Source organism: Cygnus atratus, chromosome 13 (assembly GCF_013377495.2).
Source record: "Cygnus atratus isolate AKBS03 ecotype Queensland, Australia chromosome 13, CAtr_DNAZoo_HiC_assembly, whole genome shotgun sequence".
Taxonomy (NCBI): Eukaryota; Metazoa; Chordata; class Aves; order Anseriformes; family Anatidae; genus Cygnus; species Cygnus atratus.
In genome coordinates, this window is record NC_066374.1 from 3,267,116 (window position 1) to 3,285,115 (window position 18,000).

General features: G+C 42.4%; 1 protein-coding gene across 7 annotated transcripts in view; it reads left to right on the forward strand.

Moving 5' to 3' along the window:
- Positions 1 to 18,000, forward strand: part of PAK3 (p21 (RAC1) activated kinase 3) — a 179,753-nt gene that overhangs the window by 136,349 nt on the left and 25,404 nt on the right. For all 7 annotated transcript variants that reach the window (XM_035541878.2, XM_035541873.2, XM_035541874.2 and 4 more), the window contains exons 2-7: positions 1,300 to 1,496; positions 7,131 to 7,231; positions 11,894 to 12,047; positions 13,668 to 13,705; positions 16,187 to 16,318; positions 17,369 to 17,531. In XM_035541878.2, the coding sequence (XP_035397771.1) occupies positions 1,322 to 1,496; positions 7,131 to 7,231; positions 11,894 to 12,047; positions 13,668 to 13,705; positions 16,187 to 16,318; positions 17,369 to 17,531 (763 nt within the window). In that variant the 5' untranslated portion in view covers positions 1,300 to 1,321. The remainder of the gene's footprint in view (positions 1 to 1,299; positions 1,497 to 7,130; positions 7,232 to 11,893; positions 12,048 to 13,667; positions 13,706 to 16,186; positions 16,319 to 17,368; positions 17,532 to 18,000) is intronic.

Here is an 18,000-nt window from a genome sequence, read left to right on the forward strand (position 1 = left end):
AGCGGTGCTGTTACCCATCGAGATGCAGGACCTTGTTGTGTAAGTCACTGTCTTTGGCTGATACTCCTGAAGAAAGCTATGACTTCCGCAGCTAAAAACATGAGTTGCCTCATCTCAAATTTAAGAGAGGAGCTGCTGACTGCACTAACGTGTGTTATCTGTGAATCAGCACACGGGAGGATCCATCCGACAAGCACAGTGGCCTGCATGTGCCTTCCATAAATGGAGCTACATTCGTTTTGGAGGGGTTGGAAGGCAAGGTGCTTGGAGAATTGTAACCTTTAAAAATATGCACTAGAGCCCACATCACATCTGATCTGTTTGAAATCATACTCTATTTTCAGGTCTTAAAACAGTCGGAGTTCATTTTACCAAGCACTGCTTGTTTGTTAAACCAGCTGGTTAATCCAGGCTTGAATTTTAATATTTAAGATACACTAGAAAGATCAGGAATTTCAAAAGCAGTACCTGCCTTGTGTTTCCCCAACCTGCAAATCTTGTATAACAATTTCTGGGTGTTTTTTTCCTTAGATCAGTAACCCTGTGCTTAGGGGGTCAACAGAAGGCTGTATATGTCCCTTCCTTCTGATGTACCGTGCTCAGGACTTTATGGTGCTGTTTTCAAAGCTCTGCCACAAACAACGCTACAGTACCCATGTGGGAACCAGAACAGAAAGAGGAAGACTTGAATGTTTTCAGGATGCGATCATTTTCCTGCTTAGGTTTTGACTGATTTTAAAGCAAATGCTTTGCTCATTTTTATGTGCAAAAGTATTTTTAATCGGTACTTCTGAATAAATTTCCTTTGGCAAGATGGTTCCTTTTGAAACCCCACACTCTCATGAGTAAACCCTCTGCAAACACAAAGTGGGGAGGGAACAGATCTTAATGCTTGCTATCTATACCAGCCCAACATCCACCCTCTTTCTTACATCATATAAATGGTCCACTAGGGTACAAGATAGTTTTAATAAGTCATGTGAACTTGGCTTTGGAGGTCTGGTTCTAGAGGAAGGTTTGGTTTGTAAACAACTGCATGAAGAAAAAAGTTGTAAATATTTTTTAAAAAAAAGACTTTATGAAAGACAAAAAAAACTTTATTTTTGAAGTGGTACAATGATTTTTAGGAATTAGTCACTGCATGTATTTATAGCAAACAACACTAACCTTATTCAGAGCAAACCTCTAACAGACAGGCTTCCTTATTCCAGCAGAAGGCTTTTTTCTTTCCTCTTCTCCCCAGGACACCGGCCTTGGCATCCTCCCTTGACAGGCATGCTTTCTGTTCTGCTTTTGCAGGAGGCTGTGAGGTCTGCTGAAGATGTCCGATAGTCTGGATATTGAAGAGAAACCTCCAGCCCCACCGTTGAGAATGAACAGCAACAATCGCGATTCTTCAGCACTAAACCACAGTTCAAAACCGCTCCCCATGGCCCCTGAGGAGAAGAACAAGAAAGCCAGGCTTCGCTCCATCTTCCCAGGAGGAGGGGATAAAAGTAAAGTATCAGCAGTGCGAATGGGTGGCTCCATCTTTGTCTTGCTTTCTGTCGGTTGCTGTGTTTACTTTCTGCCTCTGTTTTCTTTCTGTTTCAGTTGCAGAACATGATAATTAAAAGTCCTTCCAAAGCCTTCTGTTCCAATTACTCTAGTAACATGTTTCAAAAGAGGAGGAGGTGTTCAGTCAGTTACTTCTTGTCTTTGGGAAGCCAGTAAAACATGCACACACGTTGTGCGACTTGCCTTTTAAAAATACCTCTACAGTTAAGTTGGGGAATCCTTTTCTTTGGGTTTCGCTTTGGGTTTGCAGTAAAAGCAGAGATGAAGTTGCGTGCTTTGCAAAACACATTTGCAGAAATGAGAAGGCAGTATACCTGACACTTTTTTTTTTTTAATACACTTGCATTCCATGAACAGGAGCAAGGCTTTTCGTGCTTGTCGCTTCTGCAGTGATAGTGGATGCAGAATGGCTTGTTTTAAAACCTGCTGGGTGTGGTCACAGAATCTTTTAAAAAGCATTTCAGTTGCATTCTTTAAAATATGTTGGCAGAATGGGGTAAGTCTTGAGTTAACGTATTTGCAGAATCAAGGAAACTTAATCCTCTTTTTTAATGTCATGGGACCTGATGGGCAGCACCCATGAGTGCTGAGGGAGCTGACTGATGGCATTGCAAGGCACTCAATTATTTTTGAAAGGTCATGGCGATTGGATGAGTTGCCTGACAACTGGAAAAAAAGTGACTGGCCCTTCTGTCCTCGAGAAGGAGGATCCAGGGAACCACACGCCAGTCAGCCTCACCTTGGTGCCTGGGAAGTTAGTGGAGCAAATCTTCCCAGAAACCATTTCCAAACCAATAAAGGACAAGAATGTGACCAGAAGTAGTCAGCATGGATTTACAAAGGGGAAGTCATGATTAACCGTCCTGACAGGCTTCTACCTTGAGATGACACAGGCTTGGTGGTGAAGGGAGAGCAGTGGGTATTTTCTCTAGTGAGGTGTTAACACAGCCTCCCTTGGTACATCCTTGGAGAAAAACTGCTGAAGCACAATGTAGATGAGTGGACAGTGAGGTGAACTGAAAACTGGTTGAAATGCTGGTCACAAAGCGGTAGGATCAGCACCATGAAATCCGGCTGGAGGCCAGTCATTAGTAGAGTAGCCCAGGAGCTGAACACTGGGACCAGCAGTGTCTAACATCTTCAATAATGAGTGGGGCGATGGGACAGACTGCAGCTTTCTCAGCAGGTGTGCAGGTGATAGAAAACTGGGAGGAGTGATTGACACAGCAGATGGGGTGGCAGAGAAACCTCAACAGCCTGGAGAAATGTATGGACAGGAACCTTGTGAAAGTCAAGGAAGGGAGATGCAGAGGGCTGCACCTGGGGAGGAACAGCCCCGTGCACCAGTACGCACTGGGGTCATCCAGCTGGAAAGCACTTCTGAGGAAAAAGACACACAGACTTCATCTTTTGTGCCCATTGCAGTATAGGAGGCAGTGTGAACAAATTGAAATACAGAATATTTTAGGTTGAAATTTACAATTTAAGCATAACAATTTTTTATTTTTTTTTTTTAACTGTGGTTATGGTTGAACACTGAAACAGGTTGCCCAGAGAGGCTGTGAAATCTCCATCCTTGGGGGTGTTCAGCTTGGCACAGTCCTGGGCAGCTGCTCCAGGTGGCCAGCTTTGAGCAGACCGTGGGGCTAGGTGAAATCCAGGTGTCCTCACAGACCTCGGCCATCGGTGACCTGCTGGACCATGCCTCAGGCAGATCTGTTAGGTTCACCCTGCAGAGCACTTCCCCAAATGTTTCCTTCTGGGAACAAAATGAATTTTCAATTGATGCTTTTTAAAGGCTAGAATTAAAATCTGTCCCTGCTTGTTTGATTCCCAGAATGGCTCGGGTCACTTTGCCTGCTGCTGGCAGGGTGGTTTGTGCTTCTCCGAGGGCATGGCTCTAAAGCAGGAGGTGCAGTGCGAAATGCGTGTGGAAACAGGGAGATCCAGAAACATCCCCTCCTGGAAATGGGCAGTGACATTAAAAATAGACATAAATAACTATCAGACAGAGCAGTCTTAGGAAGTACGCAAGTGTCATGGTTTTAAATGTGGCTGGGAGGGAAAGTAAGCTAAGAGTTATAGCTTAATTTTGTTGGGTGAAGTAATAAATGGAGTAAATTTAACTTGGCTGGTCAAGCCCCTTGAGGTGGTTTCATCTCATGGTTGGCTTGTGAGTCAGGGCATCAGCTGGCGAATGCATGCTTTGCAGACTCAGAGACACATTTTTGAGAGTCCTGCTTATAAACATGGAAGGTGATGAATATGGCTACTCGCGCTGGGTGCAACGCTTTGCAGCCTCACAGATTTATAGCGATAGTCCGCTGCTGGTGTTAGCGCACAGAACGTGAAAATACCGTGGCAGGGTGTTCGTGCCCAAACCTGCAGGAGCTGTGTTGCCTTTCGTTTGCTCCCCAGACAGCAGGGATGCGAGGATGGAGGTGGTGCTGTGCTCCCTCACAGGCAGGGGTTTGTGCTGGCACTGCTGCACTCAGGGACCCGCACTGTTTGGCAGCGCTATGCTACCGGAGTGTAATACCTTGGTTTTCAGTTAGGCTTTGAGCACTTCTGCGTATAAAACCTTGCTTCGGTAAGCCACTGATGACTGCGCAGGGCCTGTCTATGCTTCTACAGTCAAAGCAAGCCACTGAAGTCACACCTGATCTCCTCCCATCTCTTGGTACAGCTCCTCTCACCCCATCGCTGGGGAAGGTACCCCGTTTCCTGGGGCAGGAATACTGAAATACGTTCCCGGTGTCACCTGGGCAGTCTGTGTGTGGAGCAAGGAATCGAACCCATTCCCCACATCCCATGCCGAAGCTGTGACATGAGCCATTTTCTTCAGAGGTAGCGATGGTGATGGGACCGCAGTGTTTCCTTTCAGCAAAGTGCTGTTGCCTCAGGAGACCTGAGAACAGAAAGAAATGGCTTGTGCTCTTCCAGCTGTTTGCATCCAGCCTTGCTCTTCTAACCCCCCTGCAATTGCTGTGCAATAAATTAATATAGCGTGTGAACTGAGGCCCTGCAGAACACTGAACCTAAGGCAATAAGAAGGGGGCAGGCCCACCACGGCTCAGATCCTCCTTTCACCTCCAGAGGTACATCTGTATAAAGATCACTGGGTGAGTAACGTCGCTCCCAGTGAAGGTGCTGGATGGAAGTGGAGTCTGACCTGAAGTCATCTGGATGCCTCCTGTCCAGGAAAAGAACAGAGGAAAGGAATGAAGCTCCAAGTGTTTCATATTAGTGGAGGAGAAAGAAAAGGATAAGGCTGCTGGAGTGGGGGGGGGAGGGGAGGGTGCTGTGAACAGATATTTAATTCTGTATATAGATTACACCAGATCTGCGTTGGTCCATAGGCATTCTGTGTGCACCTGGTAGGCAGAGCCCTGTGAAACAGAGGAGCCAAATGGTGAGGAACGAGCTGGGATGCTTGTCCCTGCAGGAGAGGCCTGGAAAGGACGAGTGCTGCTGTTGATGGAACGTTTTCTCTAATACCTTGTTTCACATACAGATTTGACTGTTGCTTTAAACTGAATTTGTTGACCCTTTAAATCTAATTTTCACTGCATTTGCTTGCAAATGATGAGGTAAGGAGAAGCCAGTGAGTGTTATCTACAGCAAAAAGTTAGGTGTGCTGAACAAAGATGGCATCTAACTGGCAACCTTTATCCTGAAAATTAAAGCAACACCACCTTAGAGATAAAAGAAGGCAAAAAGCCTTTGCATTCATATGTGATATATTGCTGCTATCTTTATTGAGTGCCAAATGAAAATAATTCATCAATGAGCATTGTGTAGGGGGTTGCAGTACAGCTGAAAGGTGGCGGTTAATTGTTTAATGAGGATGAATGCAACAGTGCAGGGAAAGAATTAGAAACATCCCAAGTACTCTGGATTTTAGTTAGGAGGAGCAGACCATCTTCCAGCTAAACGAGGCTGCAAGGTAGAAGAAGAAAAATGAGGCAGGAGAAGCTTTCCTTTATAAGATAAAACACAACTTGGAAACTTGGAGTGGTTTGCTGCGGGGAGCCTTGCTGTCTGTGAGCAAAGGCAGATCCAGGATGCGAGGGGTGCTGGTGCATTGGGAGCTCAGCCCTTGGGTGAGGCACCTGGGGGAACTCATGAAGTGGGCAGATGTAATACTAAAATGCAGGCTAATTACGAGTCCATGAGCAGTGAAGGCTGATGTGACAGAAGATAGATTTTGCAAAGCTCTATCCTGGCTGATAGCAGTGTAGAAGGGGAAGCTTATGATTGAGCTAGCAGCATTGTCTTCCTCCAGCTCTTTTTAATGTGCAGAGCAGGGCTGTCACTGGCACTGCATGGAAGGAATATCGAATATAAAGACGGGAACTGAGCAATTGCTCCTTTCCCTCCTGCTGATGTGTAACTGTGGCACACGTCGTCATTTTCCTGTTATCGTTAATAAATGGTAACGCAGTGGCATTTAGAGATCCTGATAGAGGGTCCCATCAAGACAAGCACAGTATAAACATCTTGTATAGCTCTGGGTCGCTCAGTTGTTAGCATAAAGTCGTACTACATCAGACCTACAGAACAAGCTGCTCAGGACCATAATGAGGATACCTAAAACAGGGATACATTAGATGAATAGGAAGGGTGGCAGAGGAAAGGCAGGATCCTGAGGTGCAGGGTGCTCAATTTAAAGATATAAGATGATGTCATTTTTAAAATATTTTTTTTGCATGCATCATGAGAGTTTCACGTCTTATTTCCTGAGTTTGCATTTCTAACTTTCCCGTACTACAAGTGGACACTGTAATATTTGCTCCATTCCCGTCATTAGGATGTGATTTTGTCACTGAGATGACTAATGTGTTTGGTAGAACAGCAGCTTCCCACTCAGCTGTTACAGATACGCCCCTGGCACTAAAGAGGATCCTACAGATGCTCTGCACGGGATTGTTCAACCACATGGTGATTGCTCCTGGAGCGTGTGGGTGCTCCAGGGAAGCCAAATAATTCAAGTACTTGTCAGCAGAATGGGTATCTGAACGCAGGTTTATGCTACCTTCATCTGTGTGTTTGGGAGTTTGCCAAACATTCTGCCTGTTTTCACAGGACTTTTAGGAACCTGGTTATCTTTAAAACCTCTCCTCTCTGAGTTGGCTGACTTTGACAGGTTCAGAGCATGGTGGAGAAGACACGCATGCAGACAGGCTCACACGTGCACGTCCTGGATACTTCTGCAGGAGCCCAGACAGCAAAGTCAAACAGGAATTTAGTGGCTAGATATGAAAACTTACGGAGAAAATAACTGACAGTAGAAGTCATACTGGGTAGAGGTGGCATAAGGAAACTACTTCATGAACTTAAATTCCCTTGCTTTGGCAGCTGTGACACTGATTGGAAGAAAACCAAAATCAAATATCACCTTCTAGACCTTCTCAAAGCAGGGGCTGACATTCAGGCTGGTGTTGTATTAATTGTCAAGTAACCTTTGAACTGTTACCCAGTTTTAAAACCCTATTTTGAGCGCAAATGATTGTGATAATTTTTGAATGAAAAGCTGTACAGAAAATAAGTGCATGTTAACATTTTGCCCCTAGCCAATAAGAAGAAAGAGAAGGAACGTCCGGAGATCTCTCTTCCTTCAGACTTTGAACACACGATTCACGTGGGGTTTGATGCCGTCACTGGAGAATTCACAGTAAGTAACTGCTGTGTTGCATGTTTACTAAAATTTCTGCTTTCTTGATGGTAAAATAGCTGCCTGTTGCCAGAAACTTCAGATGACAACAGCCAGGCTGTGAAGAAAGAGACCTTTATTTTTTGGGCTTAGGGTTTGCAGTGTTTTACTTCTGATTCAGGCTGCTTTTTTTTTCTCCAAGGATTATCAGCAGAGTGTCTGTGGAAAATGAAAACTTAAGAAAAATGTAGGTGTATGCTTTTACCAGTCCCACAGGGTGGTTATTCAGTCTTTGGGAAAGCACTGAAAAACCCCACATATGCGCATAGCGTCTGTCTTGCTGTAGACAACTGGCCCCAAAGTGCAAAGTCCGGCTGCTCTGCAGACAGCTCTTGGAGATGCTCAGAAAGCAGCAGCACTGTTGAAGTCCATTCATTTTAATTCAGTAATCTTCAAACTATGCCTTTTAGGGTAGGTGATCAGCTTTTTTTACTTACATTACAAAGTATATGAAGCATTGGGAAAAATGAGTCTGATAGAAGCTCCTTGAAGTCTGCAGGGGACTTCAAAGCATTTTCTCAGACTGCTGGCTAGGTGCTGAAACCATTACTCAGTGAAGCTGAGATGGCAGTAAGCTTACACTTGGTTGAACTGCAGAGGTGAGAGGAAACATTAGCAACTCTCCGTACCATCAGTAGTACCCTGTGAGCTAAGTGGTCAGACTGTGTTCTCACCGTATGTCAGACTGTAGCGTGTGCTGCATACACCAAACAGGATGGGACAAATCACTTGCTTGGACAAAGTCTGGTTGGTTTCTGAAATTTGAGCCCTAAATGTGGGTTCTTCATCACTTTTTTACTTCTGTTGCTATTTTTGCTTCTCAAAAACATTTCAGGAGGCTGGAAACTTTCTGTACACTTCAACAGCAGCAGTAATAGTACTAGCAACAGGAAAAGGAAAAGGACACACATGATGATAGCGTGTCTTCAAAGAAGTAGTGAAACTGAAAAATTCTTAGTAATTAGGAAACACAGCTACATTTAAAATATGTAGACTAGTTAATTAGCTTTAGTTAAAAAAAAATATATAAAATCTTTCAAAAATTATTTTTGTGCTGAACCCTAGTGCTTGATTAAATACTCTTTTAAAGTACCCAGATGTGGTCATTTGCATTCAGAAACTTAGCGTAAAATTTTAAAATAGTGTTTTCCCTGCTACCCTGTTTTTTCTCTTTTTCCTCTCTGCCTCTCTCTGTAGCCACTTTATTGCTCAGGTTTCTCTTCAGCACCATTCTCTATCTTGTTACCACGTTATATGTTATGCTTTTGTTTTCTCCATTTTTGTGTTGGAGTTTCTTACTTCTTCCTTCCTTCCTTGTTTCACTGCTCTCCCCACTGAATGTTGAGCTATTCTTCCTTTCCTCTATTTATTCTTCCTTTCAACCTACTGCCTGTATTTCTGCCCTGTGCTTCAGACTTTCCTTCTGGCTCTATGCAAACGCGATGGGTCACTCACTACCTGTTCTCTCCTAGGCTGGCTGGCTGGCGGCGAGGATCCCAGTTAGTTGTGCATCCCTGCCAGCTGCAGCAAAAAGGAGGGAAGCAGAGGTTAACGCACTTGAGTTCTAAGTTCTCTATCTACTTCAGAAATGACGGTTTGAATCAGTGTGAATATTATTGCTATTATCCAGTGCGTCAAAACAGTCTGTAGCTTTGGAGTTTGTTGATTTTCATGTGAGATGCCACCAGCACGGGTCCTAGCCCTTCACAGGACAAAACCTGGCTAAATATATTCACTGTTACTGCTGTAGCACTACTTCTTTTTAATATCTTTTTTTCCCCTTTGAAAACAGCAGACATGAGACGGCTGCTGCTTCTCACAACATTTCTACAGCAATTCTTGTTCCTAAATTGCGCAAGTGCAGTGCTGCACATTGTGAAGGCTCCAACTGATTTAAAACAAACCAAAGAGAAAGGTGACTCCTCACTCCTCCCATGCAGCTTGCCAGCACAAGGCTTAACTCTGCTGTCCTTAGTGGAGCAAAATGTCAGTCAGCAAGGGAATTGCGCTGTTAAGAACTACCTGTCAGCCCCCAGTGAGTCTCCAGATGCAAGCATTGCATTTCACGTCACATCTGACATGTTTGATTTGTCCCAGCCTGGGTCCAACTGGTGTATCAGCTGGGCAGTCCTTCTGCAGGGGCTGCCAGTAGCCATACCACGTACAAATATTCCCACTGTCTAGTGACAACACTGTCTGTCTCTTTCAAAAGTTTGGAAGTGCCATGGGAATGTGCAATACATGTACAAATATGGTTTCTTCGTATGTTTTTGTTTGTTGTTAAGTTTCAAATTATTCCAGTTGTCATGCCATTGGTGTTTCCTCTACTGGTTACGTGTGATGCATCGAACCATGTTTTAACACCTAACAGTCACCCCCTGGCTGCATCACCTGATTGCCCTTAGTTGCATTTCAAAGCAAAGTTGGGGACACCTGCATGGGCTCCTGAGTTTTGGCTTTCAGCCTTGAGTACCAAGCTGCATTGTTGCTCATGAACGTATTTTATATCTCCATTTCACTATGCTTGGAGCAACCCCACTTGCTAAGAATTAGGATTTAAAGCCCAAAATAAAATTGGCTTAAAACTGTTGGGTGGGAGCATGCTTCCAGAGCTTTATATTGATTGATTTTGAAGGAACAGTTGCATTTTCTGAATGGAGGAAGAAGTGTGGTTTGCAGGGCTTTGAGTGCATCTTGTGAGGCATGCATTTTTGGAACAGTTTCCTGATCCCCAGTCTAGAATAAGACACGGTCACCAACCAAACTTTTAAAGTTTCAAGATTACAGGATTTGCAAGTGGGAGAAAGGTGTGGCTAAAACTCCAAAGAAGTCACACATTATTAATTCAATAAAGCCTTCTGAATTGCCCCAATTTTCAGTCTGGCACATGTAGGTTATTTGGATTATGACCACACACAACCTCCCAGTGTGAAATCTGAGTTTGACCAGCTGCTTTCTCCATTGCACTTTGTTGACTCATGCAGTGGCCAATTGTGATCATGGGGCTGGGGAACCATTGGAAAATCTTGTGTAGAGCCATTCAAAATTGCTGACCCGGCTTTAAAAGCTAGACAAACAGTAAAAGCCCAGATATTTCTCTTTTATCTTTATTTTTTAATTAAAAAGAAAAAGAAACCATGAGTAATTTTTCTAGTCACTTGCCATTAATCCTCAGTAATGCATTTTTAGAAGGGAGAGAAAAACTGGCTTAAAAAAAGCGAGGAGGGGGAATGATGCTTCCAAACTTTGGAACGGTCATGAGTTTTCTGTTTTCCTAAGCCTGCCTTCCTGTAGCCTGTCCACCACCTATTTAGTACCTACCTCAGAGCTCCCATTTTAGATGGGACTTACCCCATTTTGGCCCATTGGTTTCACCTCCTACCACCTTCTAAGTTGTCCCACATTCTGTTTTAACTTTCTTTTCTTTCTTTATTTACGTCCATTACAGCCAGATCTCTATGGCTCACAGATGTGCACAGGGAAGCTCCCAGAGGTGCGTCACAGGCCCAAAAGAAGCTTGCATCAAAGTGCTTCTTTGAGATGTCATAGCACTGCAGCAGCAGGTTGATGTGTGTGCAGTAGATTTGTTGCTTGGCTTATCCCACTTTTTTTTCATTAATCCCAAACTCTGGAGGCCCATGTCACACATTGTTTTGCAGAGAACTTCTTAGGAAGAAGCCATGTTAAAATGTGTATTTAGGTTGGGGTGGCACCAAGGGTAAGCGTAAATGCACTTCAGGTGTAGTTTTTCATTCAGTAAGCCCTACAAATTCGCTGGTAGATGTTGGCTGTGCAGTAAATGGGGAAAATTATAGGCTCTCAAATTTAGGAAATTATACTGGATATTTAAAGCAATGTTTGTTAATACAATTCCAATGCAGAGTAGTGGCTTTCAGTGATTGGATCAATTCTCAAATGCCACCCTTCCTCGTTAGATGTTTGAGAATTCATACAAGGCATTGGCACTCTCAGCCTGTTTTCTGAGTCCTGAATTTCTGCAGTTTTACAGTCGAGAACATACAGAGCTGCAGGAGCTCAGAAAAGAGACATCCTTAACAGCAGTAGCTGTGGTACAACTCAGTGTTACAATTTTGACAATTTAAACGCAGATGCTTAACCCCTCCGTGTTCCCTGATAATGCTGCAAATTGTCCTATCAGGGTGGGGTTTACCTTTTAATCAGACAGCAGTGATCATTTCACCAATGTGTTTGCATTATTAAGCATTAAAAATCCAGTGTAAAGCTCCTAAAATACACTGTGTTGTCCACAAATATAGAATAGTCTTGTCATGTCTGCACTGAATCACCAGGAAAACGAGCTAAGCCTTAAATCATTATTCCATGGAAGAGCAGAATTGATTTAAAGATGAGTTTCATGCACTTTTTTTCCTGTCACGATCATAACTTTCTTTTCTTTTTAAAGTTGGATCCTGGTTTTATCTCTGTATTTTGTTAGAGAAGAGAATGATTGCATCTACTGTTTAAGCTTCTCATTTTAATGTAAGGTATCAATCAAAATTTCTGAAAGTAATCTTACAGGTAGCATGGGATCTTGGTAAAGATCTGTACAGCTGCAGCTGTTAAATACTCTAAATTAACATTCTTTCCATTTGGCATCTACAGGGCATTCCAGAGCAGTGGGCCAGGCTACTACAGACCTCCAACATAACAAAACTAGAGCAGAAGAAGAACCCACAAGCAGTTCTTGACGTCCTCAAATTTTATGATTCCAAAGAAACAGTTAACAACCAGAAATATATGAGCTTTACATCAGGAGGTAAGTTACCATCTCACTGCAAAAAAAGGGATGTCAGGCACCTAAGTGGGTCAAACTGAAGCTCAAGAATGCTCGGTGGTCAAGAAGCAACCTTAGAAAATTACTCTTAGTGGGATACTCCTGAAATGAGTTAATTTCCCCTTTTGTCCACGAATGTCATTGAAACTAACTTTTCTTTGTCTTGTTTTCGGAACTAAATAAGGTGCTAGACAGTCACTGTCATTTTTATTCAGAAGCATCAGCAGCCAGAGATCATGTTTACTTCTATTTTATATCTTTGCATTCTTGTTACTTCGCAGTGTTCAGGGGTACAGGGCACACCCATTTAGTTCATCTTATGAATTACTGTTGGATCCTAGGAGCAATAGATTATGGACTACGAGGAATTTTTGTGGTATTTTATGAAGAGAAGAATTTTCAAGGATTTTCTGTATGAGCTGTAGAGAAGTCCCAAAGCAGTAATGTCCAGAGCCATCTCTGTGGCATTCCAGGAAGATCCTCATGATTTAGGCATTACCATGCCAAAGCCTGAAAACGTGATGGTGGTGTCATTTCTCTCATGGTTGTGTACAGTCTGCAAAATTGTAGTATAGAGTTGCAAAAATGAGAAAGCAAGTCTGTGCTGTAGTTTGCCTTTTTTTTTTCCTTTGGCCCATCTTTTTTTCTCATTTCACTAATCAAGCCCCGGCTTGTGACAGATCTAGCAAGAAAGCAGTGGTGTTTCTAGATGCAGCACATCTGGCTTTTATATTGATGTGTTCTTCTGCTATTTCTTAATAACTGAGATGCATTTAAAACAGAAATACCAGTAAGATGCATTTGTTTTGGTAAAGCTTGTGTCAACAGCTTCAGCTGATGAGGGGGTGTCTGTGTCCAACAGGGTGTGGAAAGCATTTTGTAACTTAGCCTGCAGTGGTTCAGTTCCTACACGTGATAGTCTGTGGTGCTGGAGTCTGTAATTTCCTCAGTTTGCTGGTTCAACCAATACAACTCCCAAAATGCAGGCTGGGGCAGCTTCTCAGAGGACCTTCTAAAAACCGTGCAGTTATTTCCAGAAAGTATTAACATTTGTCTTCTTTTTTAAGGGAAAGCATCATTTAATGTCTGCTAAAATAGCGAGTACTTCTGTGATGAAATGCAAAATTCTAAACAGTTAGTGTATGCTCCTGAGCTCAGTACTGCCGAAAGTTAGAAGGATGGATGTATTCCTGTCCAGCATTAAAAGAAGGATCTAGCATCTTAATTAGCTGTTACTGGGCTGTGTCAGAACAGAACCCACCTAGCTAAGGCGGATTCTGAAGCTTTTATGGGGACACATGTGCAGCAAGCTAGAGAGAATCAATGCATGCAATTTATTTTAAAAACAAAGAAACAAAAACAATAACTGCTTTAGCTCTTTTGGGCAGTGGAAGCATTGGATGTTGAAGAAAAATTTGTATTTGTAGAAAAACAATACCCTAGTATATTGTCCTGCTTCTTGCTTTCTGTGTAAAATAACTCTTGTTACTGGAGGGACGTTGTGAAAGAAAAATGATTTCAATTTGGATTTGCTTGTTCTGTGGGATTCCCCACAACGGATGCCGTTTTATAACGATGTTAATTTTCCATTGCACATTGCAGATAAAAGCGCCCATGGATACATAGAAGCCCATCCTTCGGTGAGTGTGAAAGTAACCTTTGCTTTCAAAGCATGTGATTGTGGAGCAAACTGTGAGCTTTGACTTTCATGATAGAGTGCCAGCCTTATAGGCTGAAAGGAAGTACGTTAATGTCTTTGCAGCAGCACCAAAAGGATTACTGGCTATTTTCTAGTTCCCTTTAAGAACTTCTCTACAGATTTTATACTGTCTGGTTTTGCAGACAGAAGATTGCGTACTGTTGTTAGCCGTGGTAGAATATATAATTCACAACAATATGCAGTACTGTCTAATTAGCCCATTTTCATATAGTTTTAACAACTTGGAAACCATTTCTATTAAATTTTATGATTTATCCTTAGTACAGCTGGATATGTAGCTGAATATAAATAAGGCTATAATTGATATGTAACTCACTGGAACCATAGAAAGAAAGTTTTAAGTAATGATTCACTCTAATTAATACTGAATTGCTGTAGCAATCCCAAAGATGTTCTCATGACATTCACATTAATATTGACCAGATTTATTAGTGTTAATGTTAGTGCATTAAATAGCAAATGATTGAGTAGGGATTTGGCCTTTATTTTCAAGTGTTAAGCAACATCGTTTTCGGTTTGTGATTACACAGCAGAGACTGTGTATAAAGAAATGAAAATCATCTTTGAATATTCACACTTCTTTTTCAATAAATTTTCATTTGATACCACTTTCATTATCTTTCATAAAACATGAACCTTTTAAAAGGAAGTTTGGGTTTCATGGGAGCATACTAAAGCCTTCCAGACAGCTTTTCCAGTGGGTATGGACACACTGGCAGATGTTGTGCTATTTTGTTGTAGTAAACGTAGCCAGCAGTGAGACGTCAAGATGTCAGCTTTTGAAAGTTACCTGCTCATAGGATGCTGGTTGAATGTTATAGAGAAAACAACTCTGACAGGAGTGAGCAGTCATTGGAGTTTTTTTAAATTTCATTTCACTCCCTAATGGGAGTCTAGCATTAAATAATATGACTTTATGTTCTAGCTACACAATTTAGTGCTGTTAGACCAAACGTGGAGCCCGGTGGAAAAAAAAAGTTATAAGAATTTAACAGAGCAGAAATGTGATTATTCCCTTCGTTATTTTTGCCTTAATATCTTCTCTCCCCATGTAAGCAAAATGCTAGCGATGTATATAGAAAGCTATACACTGATTTAATGTATGACAGAGTAATGTACACCTTCCCATTAGGGCACCCTTGATAGCATTGCCCCTTAAACTAGTGTTGAGGATATCTTCTGTATCATTGCCCCCTACTTTTGGCCATATTAATAGCCTATTAATAGCCATTTACCTTAGAAAGCTGGGTGATGGAACTGCATCTCACAGAAAATAGGATTCTCGCGTGTGTATTCCTGGCATATACGCCAGTGTGTTCACATCCAGGTGACCAAATGCAGCTGTGCAGCTATGCAGTACAGCACCGGTGTGAAGATGAATTAGTTCCCCCTGTTTCCTGTGGGCTTTTCGTTACTGCTATTTGCACTATACTAAATTGATACTGTTTTAAAGATAAGTGGGTTTCAACTCACTTAACTTTAAATATCTGCACTCTAAGCTTCTGTTTACATGTAGACATTTATCTGTGTCTAAACTGATCATCCAGACTTCCCTCGCCTGCCCTGTGTTTGTACTTCTGCCTGAAGGTCGACTGCGCCCTGGCAGTAGCTTTTTTCTCCGCTGCTGTAATGGGAGCCTGGGTAAGCAGTTGGGACGTCTGCCTGGCAGCCACCAAGAGGTCAGCAGGATGCACCGTGCCGTTGAGAGGCTGCATTCACTCTGGGTCACTGTCGCAATAAGAGAGAAATAGTGGAGAGATCAGTGTATTGCTTTATGATTAGATAAAGAGGAAGACCGTAGTGAAAAAGGAGCTGAACAGGGAAATTCAGCACTGTGGAAACATGTAATGTGACTACCCCAGGGGTAAAATAATAAAGCAACAAACAGCCTTTCTCTACAAAGCAAAATTCCCTGCAAGACAAATGCAGGAGACTTTGCACTTTGAAGTGTGCTAATTAACCTAGCCAGCAGACACCTGTTAACTTAATTAACTGGTACCATTTCTGCAAAAACAATGCCAAAGCAATTAACTAGCAACTAGATGTGATTTCTAGTGATTCAAGCATTACTTACGTGAAATCAGACTTTGACAAAACATGGGAATTATTCAGTTGTTTTTGTTTAATTGATTACTCCAGTAATGTACACATGGCACAGTTCAGTAGCATATGTAATAGATTATTATAAAAACTAAAAAGCAAAAATGAAAAACACCAAGATGAATTAACAAAACATTGTAATTTGTAACCTTTAAATTGTAGGGTGTGTAAGTGAGGTGTCTAGGACTCACTATAGGCATGTATAGATTGGTTTCTGATAGCTAAGCAGAGTTGTATGTAATTATCAAACCTCCCAAATGCCAACATGGTGATTGTCAGTCATGCTACTGTCTGTCCACAGAGCACAAAAACAGCATCAGAACCCCCGTTAGCGCCTTCTGTTTCTGAAGAAGAGGATGAAGAAGATGAGGAAGAGGAAGATGACAATGAACCTCCGCCTGTTATTGCACCACGGCCTGAACATACAAAATCAGTAGGTCCCAGCTTTAGTCAGCACTGCTTGTGGTGTAATGAATGTTTCTGATCAGACAGCACTTGGGGCACGTTGCTGAAGGGTCTGAGGGCTGGAGCCCTGTCATGGGGTATTGCTTCACCCAGGCTACTGACACCATGAAAATCTGATGGAACTTAATTATTTATTTAGTTAAGAGTTTCCTGTGATGCTGATTGGAACAATGAACTTTATCTTAGCATCAACTAAGAGGTAGCATTGTTTCTTTTAATGCTGCTAGTATAAAAGTGAACAACTTTGTCCAAAGTATCTGTGGACTTGCTGTGTCATCAAGTGGAGGGAGCAGTCAGCAGATCCATTGCACACCTGTGTAGGACGTTTAGGAGAAACTGGTACCCTGGAGGTACCCATCCGTCTTCACTATATGAGGAGCTAAATGAATAACTTAGACTACACTATTAACTTGTATACGGCTGAAGTTTGGTGAGAATCCTACACAGCTGTGCGATGTGAAGAGAAAGTGGAAGTCTGACAGACTGTAATGCAGGTCCTAATGGCCACTACTTAAAGCTTGAAACACTGACGAGAAGTCAGTTCAGCAGTTATGACCAGAAAAGGGAAATGCTTGTTGCTTCTATTCAGATACCTATCTTAACTGATAAAACCAGTGTCCTAATGCTCATTATTTCTGTTGCAAAACTGTTGCCTTCAGCACTATATTGGTGCCATCTTTGGAACTGTTAGCAAAGTTCCAACTGCGAGTCATTTTGTTACCCATATAAACAGATGAGCAGCAAGGAACAAGGCCCTGGACATAGCCATTTCTCTGTTCTGGCAGCACAGTAAATTCATTGTTTCAGTCATCTTTCAGAAAATAAAATAGAAAATGAAACTGGCCGTGAACTTGTGTAAAACTAGCCTTCATTTATCCTTATTTGAGAAGTGGAAAGTGAAAAGGAACATTTTAAGAGTCCTGGGTGTGGCAGACAGCATCTTCCTAAGTGTTTGTGTCACAGTCTTGGGGCAACTCTGCGATCCACCTTTTTGACACACAGTAATTTACTGTCACAGATCTACACTCGCTCTGTAATTGAACCTGTTGCTGCACCAGCACCGGCTAAAGAAGCCACAACTCCCCAGCCTGAAAACTCGAACACAAATACTCTGTACAGAAACACAGACCGGCAGCGAAAAAAGTCCAAGATGACAGACGAGGAGATCCTAGAGAAACTGAGTACGTATTCTGTATTTCTTGTCTGATAAAGCAGTGTATTGTATGCATGTCTCAAGATTTTATGTACCAAATGATCAACCTTAGTTTAGTGACAAAGGGTCAATTACAACTGCTCACACAAACTGTTACTGTGCTTAGAGAAAGTGAAGGAGCACTCTGGATATTCCTTCTGCCTCTGAGGGCAGCTGTTACTGGCTTGGATTTGCCTGAGTTTCTGCCTGTGCTAAAGGCAAAAAAAGAGATTATTTCTGCTTGAGCAGAAGTCTGTGGCCTAGTGAATGACCTCGTGAACTCCAGTGTGCTGATGCCCAAATTTAGCTGAATGTTTGGCTTCCTAAATTCTCTTTAGATTCCTGACTTCTCACCAGGCATCGGAGCCAAAATACAGGAATCTTTCTCTTTTAACCTGTAGACAGCTACAGAACTAAGCCCATTCCTTCAGCATGAAGGGGGTCTCCTCCAACAGGAT